We start from the raw sequence: 27,435 nt of genomic DNA, 5'->3' as shown, positions 1-27,435 counted from the left end.
TTTGCTTGCCGAAGGATGTCCTTTGGTTTGTGCAATGCTCCGGCCACATTTCAACGATGCATGATGGCCATTTTTTCGGATATGGAAGGAATTGTACTTGAGCATAAAGTTTCTTCCAAGGGCATTGAGGTAGATCGAGCCAAAGTAGAGGTCATCAAAAAATTACCTCCACCTAGCACGGTCAAGGGCGTGAGAACTGACAAGTTTCTTGGGACATGCGGGGTTTTATCGTCGTTTTATTCAAGATTTTTCTAAAATTACTAAACCCCTTTGTTCTCTTTTGGTTAAAGATACTCCATTTAACTTTTCCAATGATTGTTTGCAGACATTTGAACTATTGAAGAAAGAGCTAAGTTCAGCCCCAATAATATGTGCACCAGATTGGGCACTTCCATTTGAATTGATGTGTGATGCAAGTGATTACACACTAGGAGCTGTGCTTGGACAAAGGAAAAACAAGGTTCTCCATGTTGTCTACTATGCGAATCGTACCTTGACGGATGCCCAATTAAATTATGCTGCTACAGAAAAAGATTTGTTAGCGGTGATCTTTGCTTTTGATAAATTTATATCATATTTAATTGGGTCAAAAGTAATTGTTTACACCGATCATTATGCTCTTAAACACTCGTTAGCTAAAAAGAAAGCTAAACCACAGTTACTTAGGTGGATTTTACTCCTACAAGAATCGATTTGGAGATCAAAGACAAAAAAGGAACCAAGAATCAAGTAGCCGATCATCTCTCTAGACTTGAGCACACAACCGGAGAGGCAGCCCCACTTTCTCCAATAAATGAAGTCTTCCCAGATGAACAACTCTTTGTTTTATCTCTAACACAAGTTCCTTGGTATGCAGATTATGTAAACTACTTGGTAAGCAAGGTGATCGATCCGGATTTTACATACCAACAAAGGAAGAAATTCTTTTCAAAGGAGCACTACTATTGGGAGGTACCTTTTCACTACAAGCATTGTAGTGATCAAGTGATTAGGAGATGTGTACCCGAGGAAGAGATAGAGTCGATCCTAAGACATTGCCATTCATTAGAGGTTTGCAGGCACCATGGAGTGAACAAAATGGTAGCTAAAGTGCTACAAATAGGTTTTTCTTGGCCCGCCATTTTTAAGGATACTAATGCTTTTGTTTCTTCTTGTGATAAATGTCAAAGGAGTGGTAATATTTCCTGGAAAAATGAAATTCCATTAAATAATATACTTGTTGTAGAGCTATTTGATATTTGGGGCATAGATTTCATGGGGTCATTTCCCTCCTCCCCAAATGGGTAGAGGTCATGGCCCTCCCTACAAATGATTCTAAAGTTGTGATGATTTTTTTGAGAAAGCAGATATTCACTAGATTTGGAACTCCAAGAGCAACAATTAGCGATGGGAGAAAACATTTTTGCAACCGGCAATTTGAGGCACTCTTGAGCAAATATGGTGTTACACACAAGGTTGCAACTCCATACCATCCTCAAACTAATGGACAAGTAGAAATTTTCAACCAAGAGCTGAAACGAATATAGGAGAAAACTGTGAGCAACTCAAGGAAAGATTGGTCCAAAAAATTAGGCGATGCACTAATGGCATACTAGACAGCCTTCAAAACGCCAATTAGTATGCCCCCCTATCGTCTAGTTTTCGGGAATGCATGTCACTTACCGGTGGAGTTGAAACACAAAGCTTATTGGGACTATCAAGAATCTTAATATTGACATGGAGGCAATAGGTGAGAAGAGGATATTACAACTCAACAAGATGGATGAGTTTTGGCATGAAACCTACGAGAATGCTCACATATATAAGCAGAGAACCAAGAGATGGCATGATAAACACATTCTCAAGAGAAACTTTGAAGTTGGCCAAACAGTTCTACTTTATAATACCGGACTTCGCCTCTTTCTCAAAAAATTAAGTTCCCGATGGTCTGGACCATTCACAGTAATAAGAGTTTTCCTGTATGGTGTCATTGAGGTTTCTAACGACTCAAAAGGCACATTCAAAGTTAATGGTCAACGTCTAAAGCCCTACTTCAAGGGAGATTCTAACAAGAAAAAAGTCTCCATTAATTTGCTTGATCGGTGATTCAAATCATTGCACTCATGCAACATTTTTAGGGAAGTTTACTTTTATCTTTTCATTTTTTTTTTTTATCTCTTTTGATTCTTTACACTGGGGACAATGTGTTCTTTAAGTTTGGAAGTAGGGGTCATTTATTTTGGAGTATCCTTTTATTTTCATATATATATGTGCATATTTAAAAAATTTAAAAATCACAAATATATTTTCTTTTCGTTTTGTTTTGGTTTTGGGTTGATGATCACAAGCCTATAATGTTACCTGATTGAAATTGAGTTGGATTTGTGGAAAATGCTAAACTTGTCTTGTTTTGTGCTTAATTCTTGTGTTAGCTTGATTTATTTGAATTCCTTTGAACACTTTTGCACAATACCATGATCAATAAGTTGTTTTGTTGGCTTAGAGTATATTTATGTGAATTAAATACTTTCTAAGATCTCACTTAACTCTAGAACCTATTTGATAATCTCTCGAGGCGAAATCCTAGGCAGCACACCACTAAAGAAATGATCTAGGCCATCTTTGGAACACTTGAGTTTTTCTAGCCTACCCTAATTATCTATCTCTAGTCACCCCTTTCAGCCTTAAACACATTGGCCATTTTTCTTTCATTAACCCACATTAACCACACCTTTTAAGTTTTAACCCATAAACACACATACTACCTTTTCAAGAAAATATGTTATTTGCTTAGATTGGAGAAGAGAAAAAGTTTGTTAAAGAGTTAACAGAGCAAGAACAAGTTTCGTTATTCTTTTATAAATAAATAAATAATAATAATAATAAAAATACAAATAGTACAACCCGAATTACAAAAAAATAAGTTTAGGGGTTGTGGAATTGAAAAAAAAATAGATGAATAAATTGCTCATAAGTTGCTCTAGGAAGTAAATGTAAATTTTTTTTCTTTTTTCTCTCTCTTCATTGGTGAAGCTTGTGTTGAATTTTGTTGCTTTGAATTTCATACCATTTTTTTCTTTTGCCATTACCCTAAGCCGAACATTACAAGCTTTTATTAAGACCTTTTGATCTTTTGTGGTGTGTTTGTACTACATTAGTGGAGATTTGATTTGAAAAATAGCCATATGAAGTTCGAGAAGCTCATTCTCATAGAGATTAATAATAATTCAATCAAGTTTGCATAAATAGATCCGAGTTAATAGAGTAGCAAGTTGAGATTGGTTACTCACACACACACTGAAAGGTTTCCTTGTAAACCTAAGCATGCTCTTGAATTAATCTAAAAAATTTGTTAAATGTTTAGACTTTTCCTTAAATCAATTTCTTTATGCAATCCATGAGGCAATCATTGTAAGAAATCAACCTATTCTATTTGTTTAATTTTTCTTTTCTCTTTTTCTTTTTGCTCGAGGACTAGCAACTCATAAGTTTGGGGGTATTTTGATGTGTTTAATTTCTATACAAGTTTTGTCATACTTTTACTCTTATTTTTATGCTAGTTTTTGTTTAATTTTCTTATTTATTAGAGTTTTGACTTATTTTGTTTATTTTTTGTTTAGGAATAAATAAATTAAAGGAGTCATGGGAATAAATGAGGAAACTTTCCTTTTCAAATTCCCTTCATTGAGGAGGAAACTTTCCTTTTCAAATTTCCAAAAACACCCTTCGGTATTTGGAGCATAACTTTTGCTAGAGAACTCCAAAAAGGGCGATTTGGATATCTACGAAAAGCTACCCTACAACTTTTGTATTGAAGATTTCTGAAGATAAGAAGATCTCGATAGAGAAAATAGCACATGAAGGCGGAGGCAGAAAAAGAACCAATTTGGGGGGAGAATCTTGTTTTGAGGGAGATAAGAGGGAGGACAACCAAAGCCTTGAAAAGGAGGATTTTCTTCACCATTAGAGAGGAATTCGAAGCTTGGAAAAAGAAGAAGAAAAAGAAGAAGAAGAAGAAGAGGACAAAGGTCGAATTGGAGTCGTTGACGATTGAGATTCTTGATCTATATACAGTTTCCTTCTTAACTCTTTCATCTTTTCTTTGTAAAATTTTCATTATGAATTCTAGAATTATTATGGTTTGTTTTGATTCTATTATGAGCTAATTTCTATTGCTAAGGCTACGATATAGCCTCCATGACAATTCTGAATCTTGTTTCTATGTGATCATAATTTTATCATTCATTTTGAGTATACATCATTGAGTTTAATGCTTTCGATTATCTGGCCAACAGTTGAGTGATTTGTTGTTCATGTTAATTCGAGAAATGATGCATGTAGCTTTTTTTTTTTTTTTTTTGATAAGTAATAAGTTTATTGATAACAAAAATGAACACCAATTACACAAGGAGTGTACATGGGGTTAACAAATCAAAAACAGAAATTACAAGAATCTAGTAAATCACAAACAGAAGCAAATGATTGGTTTCACAAAGCAGCCAACCAATCCATCAAAGTTGTAAAGAAAAATAGCTTCAGGTCCGAAATGGATCTTTACTTATCTTCAAAACACCTACTATTTCTCTCCCTCCAAAGACACCACAATAAACAATGAGGAACCATCAACCAAATAAACCCATTTCGATAACAACCAAAGCTGCCTTGCCAACATGCTAGAAGTCCCACTACAGATTGCGGCATAACCCAGCTCACTCCAAACAAACCAAATACCATAACCCACAAGTCCATTGCAACCGGACAATGAATAAAAAGATGATCAACCGTCCAGTCTAAACGAAAAAAGCTACTCTAGATGCATGCCATGAATTGAACGAAAGACACAAATGTGCTAGCCTGATTTGTGCGGCTTTTATGTGAAATATTATTAATCTTAATGTACTCAAATGCTTTTAAATTCGCATAGACATATCGCGGGTTATCGTATGTTGGGTAATTCTAATTCTACTAGAGAGAGGGTCTTAGATAAGTTAGAATATTTTGCCGTTAAATAGGATGGTAATTGATTAATTGAATGATTAGGATTTGGGCTTGGATTGGTTAGGTGAGTCGGTTGCCTTAGTGTTTTCTTCTTGGGTGAAATCTTCTTCATTTGAAATATTTGGTCAATTATTCATTTGTTGATTTAATTTTATTTTTTATTTTTATTTTTTTTCCAGATTCAAAATCCACCACTTTTCTTGATTCTCAAATAATTTAGAATTAGAACAATTTCAATAGTTAATAGGTAAATAGTCCTCGTGGGTTCGACATCCTTCTTGATCACTATATTACTTGTTACGATTTCGTGCACTTGCGAATTTTCACAACAAAGCATAATGGTGAAACATGAACGGGAAAGTCTACACTAACCAGGATATATCAACACCAGATTGTAAATGAATCTACCAAATTATGGGGGGGAAAATGAAATTGTATTAAGTTCATGTCAAAGTAAGAGCAAAGAAGATTGACAAATTTCACATAATAAAGTTGTTTACTGACTAGAACTTGGAAGGCAAACATGCTGTTATCATACGAACCTGCTCAATAGAAGACCTCATAGGAGCTGATGACTGTGGCAGCAATGAAAGTAAGGTATCTACAAGGACATCCATTAAGGCAGGCATCTCATCACCATCCAACTCATCTTCCCCCGACGAGTCAAGGAGATCAGGAGCTGCAAAAGCTTTCTTACAACATATAATAAGCTCTAAGGCAGCTTCTGAGAATTCCCCTGGTCGAAGGAGTAGTTCCAGCAGCAACTGAATGAGCAAATACCTCAATGCGTGCAATTTATTAGCATCTGAACTGAGTCCGTAACTCCTTTCCTGTTATAGATTATAAAGTAGTTAAAAAAGGATCTAAGATTAAGGGGAAAACAACATATGTGGACCTGAAAGAACAAGTCTCTCATCACCATAAAAAAAAAAAAACGTAAATAAATAATAATAACCTATGGAGGCAATGTCAACATATTTTGAACATACAAATTTGATGACATTCTCTGCCACACTTCAGAAGCATTACAGCTAGCATGGCACAGAAAAAGTAACTAAGAACCAAAATAAACTAGAAAAGGCTCACCTCTCTAGAAAGCCTAGTTTCCATTGCTTGCAATTGTTTAAAAGCTGTTTCATCTTCATTATTCAAGGTCCAAAAGAATGAAACTGAAGGAATGCTGCACAATGTGCTCAGAAATCGCATGAAGTACGAGCCAAGGTCATTTGGTTCAAGGCCATTTGATGCCACAAGTGGCCCTCCTCCTTTTTGAGCATTTGCCAGCAGCAGTTGTAGCTGTTCAATGCACATCCTGCAAAGAGCACTTGAGCTGGCTGTTTTTGGCCACTTGAACTTCTCCTGTAATTCGAAAGATGTCACTTCAGTGCCAAGAGAAGAAGAGAACAAACCCTGAACAGCTAGAAATTTCAAAATTTCTTTCTGAACCCGAAACTTTGCTTCAGGGTCCAGCTTCAAATATTTCAAAATACTGGGGAGGGATTCTATAACCCAACTTCTCAAAAATTCAGAATTTCCCATTGGCCCAATGGAATCCTTGTCCTCGAACGAACCTATCTCTGAGTTGTCATCTGTTGTCTGGCTCTGATCTGAAGGCTCCTCCGAAGCATGACCTTCATCAACAAACAAGCTCATCAAATTCTGAATAAACAACACGCAGCCAGATTCTGTTTTAAACTCAGCCACCAAATCTTTGACTGTTTTTGTCCGTGTAATGCAATCGAATTTCCCATTGCTGTGCTTCTGTAGGGCCACAATAACAGCAACTCTTCTGGCATCATCATGTCCAACCCAATCTAACAGTTCTTTAAGAAAATAATGAGCAACTTTATGCAGCCAAGAGTCCTTCGTCGAAAGTATATCCATAAGGCACTGGACTAGTTTGTAAGACAAAAAAATCGGTACAAATGATGCAGGCACTCTAGGAAGTAGAAGAAGTAGAACATCAAATGCCAAATGTTTACGATCATGAGATGATAGAAGAAGGGATCCTTCAATAATAACTTCACAAAAGCACCGAAATATTTTGGCAATGTCTTCTTCAGAGGAGCTGCACCTGCGACTCTTCTTGTGCTTCTTAATGGAACTTAAACCTGAAGCAACATCTTCATCTTGCAAAACCATATCAGGTAAGAGAGTGTTTATCAAAGCAGGCCACAAACTGTGAACTCTAGGCTGACAGAAGGTGGACTCCTGCAATACCCCAAACAAACTTAATTGTTGAGAAAACCCTTCAATATTTTTCATATTTATTCATAATTACACAACCAGCATAAAGTTAATTTTAAATATCACCTTTAGGCAATTAACAAGAGAGGACAAATGGTCAGGGGCAAAGAACTTGGTAGGACTAAATGGGCATGGCAAAAGCTTTCCAAACTTCACATCAATAGAAATTTTTTCACGCAATTTCAAAGCTAGAAGTAATGCATCGGGATTTCCTGCTTCTGTGGCTCCTTCAAACCATTCTTTAAGATCTGAAGCTTCGAGAACATGATTCAACAACGCTTCCATTGGTAACTGCAAAACCATTAAACACAAGATCAAAAAGATTAATACCTTCGAATGGAAAATTTTAATCCACGGCATTTCATATGTAAATTCTTTTCATGAATTCTTAGAGAACCTTCCCAATTGTAAAGTCCTTTATCACATGTTTAATTGGAATCCTACACGTTTTTCCTTGATAGCAAGAAGAGATACTATCGTAACATCAATGAGAATCCTCCAACGAAGGCCACCCATGAATAATAGGCATACACAAGCTTGAAGAGTGTCGAACAATCTAGCAACGAAATTTAGAGTCATCATGGTCTAAACAGAGCTTTTCGTGCCGTTCAAAAAATTTTACGTGAAGAACCATCAGGATAACCATAGATGCATTATAATAGTCCAATCACCAATTGCACATGGGTTCCAAGTCGCAATCACTAAAGGTTCACCAACTGCACATGGGATCCAAGTCACAATAACTAAAAATCTAAAACCAAAGAAAAGAATTTACGCTTAAGTGATTGCAAGAACAATTCTTTAGAATGCTAGAGAGAGATTCTTCATCGTCATAATTATTATGAGGCATTTAATAGGTGGGATCCTCTTTTGGAAGAAAGCTAACAAAATAAAGGTGTGCAATCATAGCATGGAGATATCTGATATAACAATGCTAAAAGGATGGTTTTACAAACCTCTAGAGACTTGTTGTAACTAGAAAAAGGAAGCACTAAATTATAACTAAAAAAGGAAGATAAGAGTTTTTCAGGTTTTGGGGTGCGGGAAATTATTTTGAGAGACAGAGAGAGAGAGAAGAGTTTAGGGCGAGATTTCAACTAATCATATGATAAGTAAAATCCTAACAACAAAGAACCAACATTAATTGGCAAATAGGGAACCCAAAAAAGTTAATAACCAAAAATTACAAAATAACCTAAGTAATTAAATATACAAAATAATCATACAATAAATAAAATGCATTAAATATCTATATATCCCAACAAATCTCTAATTTTTAAATCCACAAGGGAATCTTATCCCTCAAAATTATCCATAGGGGGTTTCCATCGAACTCCCTAGATCAGAGAAAACTCAACCTTAAATTTTGAAATAGCGCAGTGAGAACTCGACAATGTGGAACAGTACAGACCAAGCAACAAAATAAACAAGTGGCATGAGCTGAATTGCATCCAAAACCCCCATAGATAAGTGGCAAATAGAGTAGCCACCTAAATACTTCCCACTCAAAAGCTTCAAATCATCCATGCCATGGTTCCATGTGACAACACTAAAGGCAACAAAATACGAGCATGAACTAGGGAAGCACTATCTGTTCTACTGAAATAGTCCGCAAACATAGAAAGCTTCAATGCTCTTTGATATATTAACAACTCCTCCAAACAAGAAACTCATTTACCATCCAACTCTATTGATGAATCAAGTAAATATGCATTTAATCCATATTCAACAAGGACGAGAAAATTTTCATTAGATTGGTTTAAAATATGGAGGGAAAATAGGCATGTGATGGAGGAGAAATCATCTCAAAAGGATTCTCAATAATAGGTTCAATAATTGAAACTTCTTCAACAAACTCTAAAGCAAATAATAGTGGCTCATTCTTTAGGTAAATGAGATATCATCTAAAGGGGATCCTCTCATCGTCCTCTCTAAATGATTAGCATTTAGCAACCCCACCCGATTCTTAAACCAGGATAAAAATATGAGGGAATCAAATAAAGATGCATGAATTAAAGTTATTTGGCCTCCCAAAGAAGAAAACCTAACCTTCCACCAATCAAGACATTTAGAAACCTTAGCAATCATTGGTCCCAAAAGCCCTCAGCTCAAGGATTCCCCTCCAAAGGAACTCCTAAATAACCCAACAGCCACTGCAGGACCCACAACCTAGAAAAGCCGCAACCAAGCAGTAACCTCTGAACTCAAATTATTTGCAGCTAGAACATACTTAAGTTTTAATTTTAAGACCAGAAACCAACTCAAAAATTTGTAAATGGTGAGAATATTACAAAAGGGACTTCCCATCATCTGGCAAGGACATCTACTTCAAAATACCTTGTCCCTTTTCAAGTTTCAATCATTTTCCAATATTGCTCCACCAAACCAATAAGATAGATTTATGGATGCACTAGCAATCAAGAACTCTACTAATCAAAATAGCTCTCTATCCCAACTAGCCAATCTATGGAACAGTGAAGGTCCAAACAACCATTAACATCAAAGGAATTATTGAGAATTGGCAACTGCTTGATAACCAAATGTGTCAAATCAATCCTTTTTTCTTAGAATAAGTTAAAGAGTAAAGGAGGGATTTGCAAGGAAAAGAAGGAAGAAACAAAATTAAGATTTGATGCAGGAAGAAGTGCAATGAATTTTTTTTCCTTTTTTTTTTTAATTGAGGAGCATGTAGGAGGAATAAAAAAAGGTATAGGCCTAGTGCAAATTCACAAATTTACAAAAAATCTCAAGGGAGTGGTACAATTACATACCAAGGCCTAAATAGCCTTACCAAAACATTACGTTCTTTAGCTCTTTTCTTACATTTCCAGGTTGTCCTTCTGCAAATCCCATCAATCTTCAACAAAAACTTTGGATATTTTGCAAACAATCTCAATATCTTAATCTCCCTGGTCGCCTCAATGGAAAAGGCATAGACAATGCCTGTTGTTAGTTGAGGGTTCAAATCTCATACCTACTTACCTACAGATTTAAGGGAAGGCCCCTCTGTCCCATGGATTAGGTGGGCCTGGACGGAACCTGAATACTGTTAATTAAGAGGGGAAAAGTTCAATACCTCAGAGCAGGTGGTGCATTTTTCACTTTGCAATTGCCATGAAGCTTGTTTCAAATCTGAATCAGCTTTTCTTGCAATTGCTCAATAATTAAACCAATTTCTTGCAATTGCTCAAAAAAATTTTTCTGGAATAATCCAAAAATATAGTAGCAGAAACTCAAACCTCGTGCTTCCAGGATCAATTTCTCTTCAAATTTCTGAAAACCTCAGAGCAAATCCTCAATTTCAAGCGATCAAATTCAACTTGTCCATTCTTCAAAATCTTACAGCTGACTCCAAATTTCCTTTGATACAGTTTAAATCTAACCAAACAGTTAACCAACCACTGAGGACCAAAATATCATAATTCAAGGTCAAAGATCACAACTTATTAAAATTTCTCGCAGCTGATTTAAATCTCTCCACTCCAATGAGCAGTAGAACCTCTTCCTTGGTTCAACAATCACTCAGGATCAAAATATCATAATTCAAGGTCAAAGACCACAACTTATTACAATTTCTCGCAGCACATTTAAATCTCTCCAATGAGCAGTAGAACCTCATCCCTGGCCAATTACCTCTTCCTAGCTCACTAATGAGAATGGGACATCAGGCCTGTGGGGTATGGGTCGAAGTGTATGTTAGACACTTGAATAGGTTAAAAGGGAATTAAATAGGTGTCTGAATTCCCAATTTAGATACCTGTAATTAAGTCATTAAAAGGGAATTAAAAGGCAACTGAGTTGTTAAAAGAGTTAAGACTGCAATAACTGTACAACTAGAATTCTAATTTGGCAAGGACCTGCAATGATGAAGTCGCAATGCGACTACAATACACCAAGAATTTTCACAAACCAAACAAAATAGACAATTAAAAAGAATCATGGTATAATTGCATTCATCTGCACATTCCAGTAAACAAGCAACATACACTATCAACTAAAGATATAGGAGATCTGTAATAAATCATTAGAATGGGGGTAATCAAGACAAGTAGGAAAAGCTTAAATCTACAAATTCATTTTTTAAGGGAGAAGGCCAGGAAATAGTTGACCAGCTATTCCCAAGACACCTAGTGCAGCAACCTCCTACCACGGGTGTCAACTTAAATCCATAAATACTTTTGAAGCTCAAGTATTTCTTTCTTTTTCAATAAAAATTAAATAAAACACCCACTAAACATGACATAGAATATGATATTAATAAGACTTACATAGAAGTTTAATAAACTTGCACATTCTTACAACCTTACTCTCAATAAATTTAAGAAATAGCAATGCTAAACGCCACCCCACCCCCCCCCCCCCCCTAAAAACAAAGAGGAAAATGGCCCTACAGTGAACATAATCTTTATAGCCACAACTTCCAGCGCTCTATAAAATCCAATCTAAGCATATAGCACCACTCCTGTGTAAACAAACAAACGTCGAAAAACATTTTGATCATAATAAAAACCCAGTAAATCCTTCTACAACATTATGGCAACAAAGAGATACAAGGTATGTAATCATACATAACAGATTTTAAGTGACAAATCATTTTAAATTTTAAAAACTAAAATAAAGTACCTGTTCAACCAATTCCAAAATAACCATTACAGCTGGCTCTTGCAAGTATCGCTTCTTCGAAGCGATGGAGAGAAGATGATTGGTAAATTCCTTGATGTAGGGATTGTCTTTATTCATAGTCCACTCTTCAGTTAGTCTTCCTGAACGGGCAAGAGCACCATAAGCAAATAAGCGACCCAGGAGACAATCCCTTGCTTCCTGCAATGGCATCAAGATATATTTCCAGAATTTAAAAAGGATATGATAGCAACCCAATCAATATACATTCTGAAACAGAAAAGAGCTTCTTGCCTACCTGGCCCTTCATTGAAGAAGAAACCTCCAACAAATGAGCTATAAGTTTCAGCAATGAGTCAGTTTTAATGGCATGGATTCTCTCAACTAGCATAGTCAAGCCCAATGCAAACCCTTGCCTTGCACACTGTAAAACAATGACCAACAGGACAGATAATAAAATAACTGCACACAAAAACATGCATCATTGCAAGCACTGGATATTCTACCATCTCCACTGACCAACAAGTAACTTGTTTGGTTCCATAGGTTCCAATAAAATATGTAAGCATACAACAGTAGATATCCATAAATGCCCAAACAACGCAGTTTCTTATGGTTATGGGTTCAGTAACTTCAAAAATGAGATTCACAGAATGATATAAACCATAGAAAGTGTAAAACAACGACAAAGAAGAATGAGACAGATCCATTAACAGGAAAAGTAAAATGGCCTGATGCAGGGGCAGCATCCAGGATCTGCAGCCATGGGAGAGATTAGAATAAATTGAAAAGAGAAAAGAATGGGAAGAGAGGAGATACAAGGTGTACCATAAAATCACGTTTACTTCAATTCAAATTCAACAACTGCCTACAACATGGCTTTCACACACTACTTAAAATAAAGCCTCTCCACATGAAATTGCCCATATACCCGTAAAACTACATTACATTGCAAACATACCCCTAGAATACACAAATATTACAAACAAGCCCCCAAATACACATAATACTACACTAATTAAACTAAACACATAGTAAACTACTAACAAAACCCAACAACCCCTTTAAACCAATGCTTCGTAATTATTTTCCAACATGGATCTTCCAAAGGCCTTACTTCTTGTCCTACATCATGGCCACTAAGCAGAACGTCTGAATACAAAAGCATATGAACCTGTAAAATGACTTAATGGTGCAGCACACAAACCACGCACTGGAATGAAGATTACATTACATAAGAGGTGTTCTAACATGCTAAATGTACAAATAAAAATGAGAAGACATCAACAACTGGCCTTTTGAAATTCATAAACCAAGGATTTACAGTGACACAACTTGTCCAGATTAATCCATGCAACAACAGAAGCCAAGAGGTAGCTCAAATTTTTTTTCTGGACATTTCAACTCCTAAAAAATTATCTCCATTGGTACTGTGCAGATCAGATCAAAAATGATATATCCCTAAAAGTTATAAGGTTCCTCAATAGTTTGAACTTCAAACCATCTTAGAAAAAACTTCAAAGATGAAGTATAAAACTACCTTCTGCTTTCTGGGAACTTGCCTGTCTTATAAAACTGTAAGAAACCTCTCAATGTGTGTGCATATGCTATGTAAAACGCACACTAAAGTCACTGCATGACTAGAATTCTCATCAATTACATCACTGCACAATTACAATATCAAATTGAGAAAATGCAAGGAATCCTAAGTAGCTCTGCAAGAACAGAAAATTGTGCGGTTGATGCAGTACAGCTTAGAAGAACTACGCTGACAGTAAAGGGAAAGAATGCAGGAAACTCAGGATCAAGAAGGGCAACACTATGTTTGGTTACCGGAATTAGAACTAGAATGAAAATGAAATTTAGACCCCAATTTCCATTCCCATGTTTTTTTACATAAATGAGGATTAAATTGCATTCAAGGGAGGAATGTTAATTCCCCCCATGCGTATGAATTACAATTCAATTCCTGGCTTCCCTTTTTTTGGAAAACAAATTTATAACCCTTAATATATAACAACAATAATATTAACTATAATAATTACAACAAGGTGGGGCTGCTAACATCAAAGATTTTTCTGATGAATATGGTGGGCGGTGTTTACAAGCTTTTATACAAGGTCCACGCCTTAAGACTGGAAAAAGCAATCCCAGAGAGCAGCACCCACATGCCTTTGTTGAAGGAAGGTGTATCAAGTCCAGAAAATGGGGAATTGTTTGCCAACTCAATATGGAAAAGCCTTAGACCATGCTTGTTGGGATTTCCTTCTCTACATACTCAAGAAAAAGGATTTGGGAGCTTATCGTGCAAATGGATTGGGCAGTGCATTGCCACACTGTCCTCAATTCTCATTAATGGCTGCCCTTCAGGGTTCTTTCACTCTTCCAGGGGATTACATCAAGGAGATCCCCTTTCTTCTTTGCTTTTCATCATTGGGATGGATATTCTCAGAATCTTATTGCAAAATTCTACGAAAAAAGGACTCTTAAAAGGGCTGATGGTGGCAGGAAATGGTAGGGAGCTGGAAGTTTCTCACCTCCTCTTCATGAATGACACCATGATCTTCTGTAAGGTGCAAGTGCATCAAATTCTTAATCTCATATGCTTACTTCTTTGCTTTGAAGCAATTTCAGGTTTGAAAGACAATTTGGGAAAGAATGAGCTTATCTCCATTGGAAATGCGAACGATTGCAATTTCTTGGCTGGTACATGGGTTGCAGGCTAGGGATTTTTCCATTGAACTACCTTGGCCTTAATCTTGGTGTAATGTTCAATTGTTGAAAGAGTTGGTAAAAAATGGCAAGTTGGAAATGAAACCAACTCTCTAAAGGAGGTGGACTCACTCTCATCAAAAGAATGCACCCAAAAGGAAGCAGAAAAAGTAACTCTCTCTCAAATCAAGTTCCAAGAAGTCTTCTGGTCTTAAAAAATACTAGCATTCCTTACAAGACAAGAGTGTCCACAAATTAGCAAAAACTGCACAAATCCAGAAATTTCTCCTTCTGTCCCTTCCAAAACCCCAAAATTTCACCACTAAGAACTCATGAACATACTGTGGAGCCAACCGATCCTCGCCAAAACAGGGGAACAGATAGTTCCACAAAGACCTTGCTACCCCATAATGCAGAAGTGAAAGAAATAAATTTAGAGTATAGAAAAGTGAACATAAATAAAGTGCAAATATGTTAGTGCATTATTTCTAATATTCATGTACAACAGTGGGCAATGTGGCTTTTTTGTTTGCTATAAACATAGTTACCAAGATCACTCCCCACCCCCACCCTGGGAATGCGGAACCATGGTCCAGACCACATGTCCTGATTCATAGGACATTTGCATCCCGAGTCACTTGGAATTGAAATCTAGATCATCAAAGTTGGAAACCAAAATGTATCAACCATTGATCAAAAATCAGATGAAAATATCATTTGAAACAGGGAAAAATCAAACAAAAAATCATTCAAAGTTTAGCATGTTCACAAATATTTACCTGAATCTGTATAATAAATCCAAATACGACCAAAGCCTTGCTTTTTGAAGTATTTCCTCGAATAATATAAGCAACTCCAGCCCGCAGTAGTAGAGCAGAGAAAAGGCATGCAACTGCTGCTCTAAATCTTAGAGTTGTGTTGCCTTCATTTGTGTCGCCAGATCCCCTTGCCTGTGGATGACCTGCCAGTTTTTGTTGCTGCTCCTTAGTCTCCAACTGAGAAAGAAAAGGAGGATGTTTTCTGGGATAACCCAAGGAATCCTGAACCTCAAAAGAAGCTCAAGATTTTTGCAATGGTAAAGCAGAGAGAAGGTAGGCATCAGCTGTTCTATATATTAGAATTGTGCTGTCTTCTTTTGTGTGGCCAGATTCCCTTGCCTGTGGGAGACTACTTGCCAGTTTTTGTTGCTGCCCCTTAGTCTCCAGCTGAGAAAGAAAAGGAGGAGGTTTTGTGGCATAACCCAAAGAATCCTGAACAATTTACCAAAAGAAGCACATGATTTTCCTAGGAAACTTGCAGTGTAATGGAATTTGCCTTGGGCTGTCCCCCCTGTGCATTGCACAAGTAGCATCTGTCAACAAACACCATCTCCCACATTCTCAACCTATTAGGATAGCACCCAAGATGCCTTTCAAGCAAGGAAAAGAAGAAGGCACTTTTTCTTGATGTTTTTGGCTTCTGGATTGCTTTCTATGGAAATTCACAAATGCCCTTGCAGTGTATTAATCAATAGTATAATAACTGAGAATTTGAGCTTCCTCCACCCATCCACTTTACTGCATCCTCCACCTCCATGCTAATTCTGATATTGTACAACCTGGTCAAGAAATCTTCAACCTCAGCCAAATCCGAACCATGCAGCTGCCTTCTAAAAAGCAAAATATCCTAAATCACATCATTTCCCCCTTCAGATATGACACTGGCTACTGTTGCAATTGTACAGCGATGAGAGACTCAGGACAGTTTGCAAATCACACCATCTGTAAAAGTGACAGGCTCTACCTAGCCCTGTTTCTATTGCCAAGCACAAAGCTAATCAATTAAAAGAAAGCCTCATGACTCTTCAAAATGTCTTTCAACAGCCCAGCTCCACAAGTTTAAGCAGATATTCTTGGTTCTCCACCATACAGTCTCCAAACTACAGTTGTGCTCAATAAATTCTTCCAGAAACCGTCTTTCTGCAACAGATCTCCCAAGACATTTCTCAAAGTGGGCCTGGTTGAAATCTTTCAAGTATATGAGCCTAATCAGATGGGAAAGCAAACTCTATCCCATTTTATCAGGTGGAATATCTCCTTTCTTCCTTGCAGCCATAATCTCTGCAGCCTTTCAATTTGCCTGCCTTCATAGCTAGAATTAGAAATAAGGATGTGAAATACCATGAGGAGGCTGGCATGGGTACATTTTAGTAGTGTGACATATCCATTCTTTGACAAGTAGTGCTTCTTCCAACCAGTCATCCTTTTTCCAAATCTCTCAATTATATAATCACAGACTATCTTATTTTTGAAAGAAGCACCAAAAGGCATTCCTATTTGCTTGGAAGCCTTCCCACACTGCCCATCCTGGATTTAGCTGCTTGCAAGCTACATGCACTACATCTTCCACACGTATGATCTCATTTTTTCCATATTACCTCTCAGTCCAGCTATGGCTTCAAATGACAAAAAGACACACCATAAGTACCTCAGTTTAAAGTAGTGTGAAAGGCTGTTGCTCCTTCTAAGATTTGAGCCTTCATATGGACTTTGGCTCTCAACAGGGTTAATACAAATGACTTGCTTCAGAGTAGGAGGCCTAATCAGGCTCAATCCTGACATCTATTTGATGTGAGGCAAGGAAGTGAGAAGGACTTGCGTCAGACAGCCTTGGACTAACATCTGTTTGACGCAAGTCCTTACCACACTCACCTGTCCTTAATGCTCTCACAAGGGAAGTAGGGTAGTGAGCACATCGGCCACTCATTTATTGAGATTCCTAAAACGGTTGAAATTCATGACAAGGAATCCCCATCAGAAGAAAAGAAAAGCTTACAGAAGCATTATGTAATAAAATAAAATAAAAAAAGTTTAAATAGTTGAGGCACCTTCAGCTCCAACAAATACACACCCACCCCACACATCCTCCCAGAAACTAATCTTTTTACCATTACCCAACTTGAATCGGATAAGAGGGAAGAACTGACTTGCCACCTAGGACATGAATTTCATGGGATGTGCATGATAGATGATAGCACTACCTCTCCATTCCCACCCATTCCAACTCATATTTGTTTTTTATCACCTTATGCCATAGGGAGTCAAATTCCAAAGGGAACCTCAAAGCCACTTACCTATTAAGGAGATGCTTTTGGATAACACATTTCCAATTCCCAGAACCCCCCCCCCCCCCCCCACCTCTTAAATTTAGGTCTACTAACCACCTCCCAGCTAACTAGATGCTCTGTCTTACCCTCGCCTAAACCTCACCAAATGAAATCATGCATCAACCTCTCTAAAGATCTAGCTATTTTCGAAGGAATTTTAAACAAGGAAATAAAATTGATTGGAATGTTGGATAGAAGCATTAATTAATGTGGCACGACCTCCAACAGAAAAGTATGCCCTCTTCCAACCCTCCAATCTCCTACCCACCTTTTCTAACACAAGGTCTCAAAAGGCTTCAAAATTTGGCTACCTCAAACAGAAGGCCAAGATGGGAGAGGGGTCATTCAAGGAAAGCACACCCCACTAATATTTTGAAGCTCCATAGGACCCCATCCCCCATACTAATGCCACCAATCCACTCTTAGACAAGTTGATTTTAAACACGAAATCTGCTCAAAATTTTGAGCAACAAAATGCCTTTTTAGAATTTTGTGGTGTTGTCCTCAAAAAGGAGTAGGGTATCATCTATAAACTAAAGGAGTGAGACCTCCACTTCTACATCACCACATAAAAACATGTAATCACCCCCAGCCCCTGAGCACATAGAAGCATCCTAATCAAGGTGTCTACTATGAGAGTGAACAAGATAGAAGGAAGTGGATCCCCTTGTCTAAGTCCTCTAGAGGCCATAAAACATTCTCTAGGTTGACCACAATGAATGAACTTAGGCACCCTTTGATCCACTTTCTCCACAAGTCCCCAAAGCCTTTCTTACACATCACTTGCCTAAGAAGCCCCAAGTGACCAAATCATAGGCTTTCTCAAAGTCTAATTTAAAGAGGATCCCCTTCCTTCCCCCCCCCCCCCTCCTCCTCCTCTTAATGACCTCAACCACCTTGTTAACCACTAGAAAAGCATCTAAAATCTAGGAAAAGAAATAGGATTGAACAAACGAATTAAATAGGAGTAAACATCTACATGAATAAACACCAAAAGTGCCCAAAGTCCACAACCTACAATCCCACCTAGATCATAACTAAAATGAATCCCATAAGGTGAGCTAGAAAATCATATCCTCCACTTCTCTTCATTAGGATTCCTAAGAAATGAAAATTCTTCGATAAGTTACCACAAACCATAAATAAGAAATAGGTGCATTAGGAAGACTATAGAGGCAAAATAGATGAGGCAAAACAAAGAGAAATATGAGAAATAAGCATCCAAGAGCTCTTTTTTGCAGCATTAGCAGTTCCCACCAATCCTCCTAAAAGTGTAACACCGACTTACTCTTTGTCATTTATTCCACAAGCTAGTTTATATGGGAAAAAGCAATGATCTTGGACACCAAATTACCATGTCTCAAACCTCCTCAAACTCAAGTTTGCAAATCATCTCCCAACTAACCAACTGATCCCTTTTACCACAGCAAACCAAAGAAAATCCCTCGACAATTTTTCCAACTTATTGACCACTCCTATATAATCCAAAATGTTAATGGTTATTTAGTCATTTAGCATCCTCTACATCAATTAGATGTGAAGAACGCTTTCCAACATGGTGATCTTCAGAAGGAGTTCTAAATAGAGCAACCACCTAAGTTTGTTGTTCAAGGGAATTCAAGCTTAGTGTATCGGCTTAAGAAATCATTATATGGATTAAAACAATCTCCCAGAACACAGTTTGGCTGATTTAGTGTTGTAGTACTTGAGTTTGGCCTTCAACAGTGTGCAATACATCACTTTGTATTTTGTCGCCATACTCCATCCAGTAGGATTTGGCTTATATGTGGATAGCATTGTGATCATTGGTGACAATGATCAAGGCATGCAGGAACTAAAGCTTTTCCTACAGAGTAAGTTTCAAACCAAGGACTTGGGGCCATTGAAGTACTTCTTGGGTATAGAAGTATCAAGATCTCATACAAGAACCATCTAGTCACAGAGGAAGTATTTTCTTGATCTTTTAGATGAGGCTAGGTTCTTAGGATCCAAACTTGTTGATATGCCCAACGATCACAATAGTGAGTTAGTGCCAAATATAGGTGATTTGTTGCCTAACCTAGGACAGTACGAGAAACTTGTTGGAAAGTTGAATTATCTCACAATCACTCGACCAGATATATCCTTCGCAACAAATGGTGTATGTCAGTTTCTCGATTCCCCAAGAACAAGTCACTAGGATGCAGTAATTTGCATTTTTAGATATCTCAAAGGTGCACCAGGGAGAGGTCTCTTATATTGGAACCAGGGTCACATTCATATTCAAGGATATACAAGCAGAATGGGCCGAGTTGCCTTCCAACCATAGATCCACAACTGGGTACTATATCTTTGTTGGAGGTAATTTGGTGTTTTGGAAGAGGAAGAAACAAACTGTGGTGGCAAGGTCAAGTGTTGAGCCAAAGTATAGGGCTATGGCGCACACTACATGTGAACTTATTTGGTTGAAGAAAATGTTGAAATAACTAGGTTTTCCACATTCTCAACTTACAGAGTTGACGTGTGATGATTGAGTTGCTATTCATATTGCCTCCAACTCAGTCTTCCATGAGCAGACAAAGCACATTGAAGTTGATTGCCACTTTAATCGTGAGAAATTTGTATAGAGCTCATTACAACCACTCATGTGAAGTCTAAGATTCAGCTTGCTAATTTGTTCACTAAAGCCTTGGGAGGTGCTCGTGTGAAATTCATTAATACCAAACTAGGAACATATGATACATATACTCCAACTTGAAAGGAGTGTTAATGGTTATTTAGTCATTTAGCATTATTATTATGTGTTAGAGTTATGTTAGTAAGTATGAGTTAGTAAAGCTATTATGGTCATTAGAATTGTACTTGACATATATTATAAATAGAGGGAGAGTCCTATCATTGAGGTTAGGTCTTCAATTTTACCCAATTATTCAACACCAAACAATGACAAAAAAAAGGGGGGGCCTAAATCCAGGTCATGTGACCACTCTTAAGAGAAAAAAGAGTCTTTTCAAGCATGACACGACCAAAAGGAACTCCAAGGTAAGCTAACAGTCAGTAAAGAATCAAACACACAGCTAAAGAAGTTAAATCAAACAAAAATTGAAGATTCAAGCCTTTTAGATAGAAAAAGGAAGTACAAGAAGAAGAGAATAAGATGCCCTCGTATTGCAAACCAAAAAAAATACAAAAAAACTAAACCACAGTTACACATGTCCATCCTCAAATCAAAAACCCTCTCAAGAACTTGAGATAAAGTAAACATATTCAAAAACAAAAACCTATCATTGAGAAGAAATACATGGTGCTCTTCACAAAATGCAAAATGACACTACAATCTCCTTCGTATGGCCTATCCGAGTGGAATGTATATAAAGCTCCAAATCCAATGAGTTTACTTGGCATTTTTCCCAAGATTGTGGGAAGTTGCATGATTTTACTAAAGATTTTTCAAACATAGTGAATTCCACTTTTGATATGCTAGTTCCTACTAAACTCGATCTTGTTGGGTGAAGGACTTCAAGCCAATTAGTTTGGTTTTTAGTAATGGGAAAGATTTCTTGTTGACAAGTCAAGTACGATTTGGGCCAATACTATGCTGATAAAGTGCTTTTGTTGGAGGTCACTAGATAGCAAATGCTACGCAAATAACAAATGGGGTATGTAGGATGCTAGGAAGAGGAATAAGGATAGTGTTTCAACTAGATTTTCAAAAGGCTTGTGATAGGTGAGCTAAGACTTTCTTCATAAGATGTTAGAGAGGAGGTTGTGTTAATAGGAGGAAGAAAGAGAGTTGTGTCTAGCTTGGAATTCAAAGAAGCTTTATGAATGAGCTAAGGCTTTCTTGATAAGGTGTTAGAAAGGGATTGATAGGGATGAGGTTCTTGGAAAGGAGATTACTACAATAGAATGAAGAAGAAGAAATTAATGTTGACAATTTATCATCCCAAAAACACAAAAGAGAACAAAACAAATAAAAAAACAAAAATATAAATAGTTAAAACAATAATTACAAAACAGCACTACTAGAATAACGCAACACAATAAATCCGCCATAGGTAAATTTCAAAATAAACTATTCATCGAAACCCACAATGACACGATAAAAACCACTCAAACCCAAAACAAATTAAGATAAGTAGTTCAACTTTTAAAAGTTCGGCCATTTCTATAGAACCATATAAACCAAAAGATAGCCATGGTAGAGTATCGGCCCAAGGCTTTTGAGCTTTTCTCTCCTTCCCCTTCCCAAATCCCCTAAACATCAAAGCACAACATACCTCCAAAGAGGAAAGACAGACCCAATTCTCTCCAAGAATGCCAAACAATTTACTCCTAAGTGTCCAAGAGAAATAACAATCTAAGAACAAGACATGTACAAACACTACTCGCATCATCGCCGTCATAGAATTATAATGGTTCTACCATATAAGTCAACTATACACTCATTAATGTTGCTGTCCAAAATATATACACACACACATCAAAACACAAAATGCCTCCAAAGAGGAGGGACAAACCCAATTATCTCCAAAAAATACCAAACAATTTACTCTGAAGTGTCCAAGAGAAATAACAATCTAAAAACAAGACATGTACAAACACTCATTTACTAGTGTCTCCACCATATAAATTAAATATACACCCATAACTGTTTTTGTCCAAAATATACACACGCATATATATAGTACTAATAACTCCGCTTATCATGCACTCAATGTCCTAAATATTTTCACACTCATCCAGTCACAAGTTTGTGTAGAGGAGGGTTGCATAGCTGACAGTCAACATAAAACTTGATCAAAACTCTATATGGATCCTTACAGATTACATGTTGAGGCATCCCCTAAAAGCAACGCATTGTACTTATACCACTCAAATATAGTGAAAAATGGGCAAGGGTGGACTAGGTCATTGCCATAAAGAAATGCACCGTGGAGAAATTGAAAATTCAAGATTTAAATTTGGGTACACTAGAAAAAAAAAACATAAGAATGGGTAAGAATCATTGTAGACAAAGACCTAAAGATAGTGTTGTTATATATGTTAAAATAGTAGAGATAGAATCAAAAATAATCAAGGTGGTCTTGGGTCAAGAGATAATCAATGTTATTAGTACTCATGCTCCTCAACTAGGCTTGACAAAAACTTAAAAGATAATTTTGGGGAAGATATGGATAGTATAATACAACGGATTTAGGACTGAGAATATATTCGTAGAAGCTAATCTGAATGGACAAATTGGAAAGGACTATAAAGATTATAAGAGGATAAATGGAGGACATGGATATGGATATAATGGTTCCGAAGATATGATCTTAGACTTCACCAAATCATATGATCGCATTACAGTGAATACATGTTTTAAGAAAAGAGACGAACACTTAATAACCTTCAAGAGTGGAATAAATAAAAGTCAAATAATTTTTTTTCTGAACTAGGAGGATAGATTGTTTATCATGTAAGGATTGCAAAGATATCCTATGTGAAAGTTTAACTCGGCAACATAGAGTTCTAGGGTTAGATATATGTATTAGAAAATGGAAAGAAAAGGTAACATAAATGAATATAAGAGAACTAGGTGGTGGAACCTAAAGGAGGAGAATATAACAAAATTTAAAGATAAACTGATCAAAGAGGGTGATTGGACAATCGGGAATAGTGTAGACACAAAAGCTCTTTGGAGTAGGATTACTAACTCTATTAAAAAGACAAAAGACGTTTTAAATTGTATAGAATATGGAAAAAAATGCATAAACATAGAAAAATTTGAAAAGTATAAAAGGGCAAAAAAAAGGCTAAAAAGACATTTTAGGTAACTCCAAAGGAAGATTCTTGACTAGTAAATAAATTTGGCGGTGGGATCAAGATGTCCAAAAAGCCATAAAGACAAAAAAAAAAAAAAAATGTATAAAATATGGCAAAAATGCATAAACATAGAAAAGTTTGAAAAGTATAAAAGGGCAAGAAAAGATGGAAAAAAAAAAAAAACCGTTAGTGAAGCTAAACATAGAGCATATATTAACTTATATACTCGTTAGACACAAAAGAAGGGGAAAGAGACATTTAAACTTGCTAGAGCTAGAAAAGAAAGAGCAAGACTTAGTAATGTAAAATGTATAAAAAATGAAGATGTAGTGTCTCTTGGTTAAAGAAGAAAACAAAAAAGAAATATGGCAAAGTTACTTTAATAAACTTTTTGAAGAAAACCAAATAAAAGCCTAGAAGGCTTAACCTTGGAATTGACAAATGAGGAAATAGCTAAAATTTGACATTTATTCACAAAATTAGCGTTCATGAAATTAAGCTTGCATTAAAAAAAGATTTTAAAAAATGGAAAATATACAAGCCCGGATGACATCCCAATTGAAGTTTGGAAATGCCTAGATGATAATGGAATTACATGATTAACTAATTTATTTAACTCAATTATAAAAACTAAGTAAACACCAAGTGAATGGGGCAAAAGCACTTTAATATCTATATACAAAAAAAATGAAATATTCAAAATTGTAATAACTATCGTGGAATTAAACTTATGAGTCATACAATGAAATTGCGGGAATGGGTAATTGAACAAAGACTAAGATTAGAAAAGAGGGTCTTAAAAAATTAATTTGGGTTAATGCCTAGAAGATTGACTACAATAGCTACATATCTTTTAAGAAGACTAATGGAAAACTTTACAGAAAAGAAGAGGAAATTGCATATGGTTTTTATTGACTTAGGGAAGCCTATGATAGGATACCTAGGAAAGTTCTATATTGGGTTTTAGAGAGAGAGAGAGAAAGCATGTAGTAGGTATATTGATGCCATTAAGGATGTGTATGATAAAATAGTGACTAGCGTTAGAACAGGCGGAGAGTCTAGGGATTTTCCAATCACATCAGGTATAGATTAAGGATCTGCTTGAGCCTTTATCTTTTTGCACTAGTGATAAATGAACTCACTAGGAGGATTCAAAATGAGGTCTTCATAGATGATATTGTCCAACATTGATGAAATAGGGGTGGAGTAGAACCTAAGTTAAAATTAAGGAGCAGAGCTTTAGAATCTTGAGGTTTTATGATAACTAGAAATAAGAAGAATATAAGAAATGTGATTCCAAGGGGGGGAGGAATATTACAGAAAAAATGGTCAAGAAATTAATAGCACTATTAGATTTTGATACCTTGGATCTATTATGCAAATTGAAGGAGAAATCGAAGAAGATGTTATACATAGAGATACTGTAGGGTGGGTAAAATGGAGAAGTGCTTTAGGCATATTGTGTAATCATAGAATACCCTTAAAATTTAAAATATATATATATATTATAGAACAGCTATAAGCCCAACTATGCTACATAGATTAGAATGTCGGACAACTAATAAACAACATATCAGAAAAGTAAACTTCAACAAAATTAGAATACTAAAGGGAATGAGTGGTATAACATTAAAAGATAATTAAAAAATGAACAAATTCGCAGAAAGTTAGACATAGAACCTATAGGAGATGGGGCAAGGGAGAAGAGGCTCAAATGATTTGGGCATCATTACAAGCCAAATGGTGCACCAGTGAGGAGGGGTGAATTAGTTATTGTTAGCGACAGTAAATTGCACTCACTTGTGTAAATTGGTGAGAAAGGATTCATGTAGCCAACCCCACCTAATGGGACTTAAAGGCCTGGATCATTGTTGTTGTTTTATGTATATAGTACTGGTACATAAGTATAACTGATATTATCACACTTTTTAAAATATATACACATAATGAGAGAGAACTTGAATGCATCTTAATTGATACACACACACACACACACTATCAGTTATTAACGCGCGCGCGCACATATCAAATACATATTCATGGATTCATTCATCTATTTTCTTTAGAACTCAACAAGTGACTTTCAAATAGTTCTTATCTTCAAATTTATTTGAATTAAGTTTAATATCAGGCATTACATGTAAATTTCCAACATAAGTAGCTTCATCTGCTCAGGAGTCTGTGCCTTTCCATCATTCATATAGGTAATTTAACAAAATTTACACCCAGTTCATATGCTTTTGAATAACCAATGTTCATGTGTAGCTTGAAAAATGAGCATACCTCCCTTGAAGTAAACAAAAACAAGTAAACTATATGCTTTTGAAAAACAAGTTCATCTGTGACTTGAGAAATAAGCAAACCTCTCTAGAAGAAGAAACACCACGAATAAGTCTTCGAATGGCATATCGCAGAGAGGGTGCGCAATTATTCAAACCGTCATCCTTTTCAGCTTCCAACTGCAAACCACCCTCAACCAAGTCCTTATTTTCCAGCTTCTCATATGCTTTCTGAACTTCCCACAACTCTGTTACCAATGCTTGCGCAGCCGCTTCTCTTAAAAAACCATCAGCCGACGCCAAGTCTTTAAATACCCCAACATGAAACTCAGGCAAAATGCTTTTAGGTGAAGTCCCCGCAGGCGCCATTGATTCATCTGATTTCCCAATCAGACCATCCTGTCGAGGTATTGATTCCAAGTTTTCAAGCGCAACCCGGCGTCTCTCTTTGTCAAATGCTTTCCTCTTCTTCCTTCTCTCCATGGGCTTCATGGATTTGGAAATAGAAGGGGAAGCAACCCCATCTTCTTCATTCTCTTTCTTCATTCTTTTCTTAGTATGTTCGGTAATACCTTGATCATTGGCGGCATCGAATTGATCCTCCGCTTCCTGAGCAGCATTAGAACCTCTTTTCTTACTACCCATTGACGCAAAGAACGCCTATTCTGTATTGAAACCCTAAGTTGGTACGGACGTTGGTATGGAGAGAGAGAGAGAGAGGCAGCGCCGGTGAGTGAACAGCGGAAGGGAGGGAGCTGGAACCTCGAACCCTACGTCCTGAAACCCGGATGCTGAATGCCTGAATGGGAAAAAAACCAACCATAATTTAAATAATGCGGTTCAATCTGGATCGGCCCGGTTCCTCCGGGTTGTCAGATTTGCCGGTTCTTCCTATTTCTTTGGGTGGTTTACTATCTCTAATCTCTAACCAGCCGCTATCACTGCAGTACTCTGCAACTTCGGAATAATGACGGGAAACTGTATTATTATTAGATATTTTTATGTGAGATTATAAATGTATGAAATCCAATTATTTAAATAAAAATTGAAATTATGAGGTCATTAAGATATAATTATTAATAATTTTCAAATTTCAATTAAATTTAATTATGAGCCTTGTGAATTTTCAAAATTAAACAATTGGAATTTTTATTGAATTAAAAAAAATTATATATCAATTTAATTGTTAAATTTTAATTCAATTTAAAATTCTATACATGGTTGTTTCAAATTCAATTTATTTGAACAAAAATGGTTTGAAAAGAAAAGAGAAGAAAATGGAACTAATTTTAAGGAGAAAAATCATTTTTCATTTTATTTCTCCCTAAATCAAGTAGTACTAAAAATGAAATTTTATTTTATTATAACCAAAAATTAAGAAAAAAATAATATTAATAATATATTAAATCAAGTTTTTAATCAATGATTTGGTATTTTATTTATTTCCTTTTTATTTTTTATCTTTTTATATGCTTCCTTATTATTTTCTTTCCTTCCTCTAATGCTTTTCAAGCTCCATATAGTACTTAAAGTATAATTTGGGAAGTACGTACATTTCTCAAAATATAAGATTTCTTTTTTGGAATTAAATAATTTTGTAAGTAATATTATAAAGTAAAAAATGAAAAAAAAAAAAAAACAACAACAACAACAACTAATTGCCTTAAA

General features: G+C 36.2%; 1 protein-coding gene across 1 annotated transcript in view; it reads right to left on the bottom strand.

The window, feature by feature from the left end:
- LOC131164608 (rDNA transcriptional regulator pol5) overlaps window positions 1–26,569 on the bottom strand; it is a 36,340-nt gene extending 9,771 nt beyond the window's left edge. The window contains exons 1-6 of the mRNA XM_058121913.1: window positions 25,852–26,569; window positions 12,143–12,268; window positions 11,848–12,045; window positions 7,291–7,515; window positions 6,064–7,188; window positions 5,520–5,807 (exon numbers count right to left, since the gene is read on the bottom strand). Of these exons, the coding sequence (XP_057977896.1) occupies window positions 5,520–5,807; window positions 6,064–7,188; window positions 7,291–7,515; window positions 11,848–12,045; window positions 12,143–12,268; window positions 25,852–26,412 (2,523 nt within the window). The 5' untranslated portion in view covers window positions 26,413–26,569. The remainder of the gene's footprint in view (window positions 1–5,519; window positions 5,808–6,063; window positions 7,189–7,290; window positions 7,516–11,847; window positions 12,046–12,142; window positions 12,269–25,851) is intronic.
- Between the last annotated feature and the right edge of the window lie 866 nt (window positions 26,570–27,435).

Source organism: Malania oleifera, chromosome 9 (genome assembly GCF_029873635.1).
Source record: "Malania oleifera isolate guangnan ecotype guangnan chromosome 9, ASM2987363v1, whole genome shotgun sequence".
Classification (NCBI taxonomy): Eukaryota; Viridiplantae; Streptophyta; class Magnoliopsida; order Santalales; family Ximeniaceae; genus Malania; species Malania oleifera.
The sequence above is the reverse complement of the archived record's forward strand: the minus strand, read 5'-3'. Positions and strand labels throughout refer to the sequence as shown.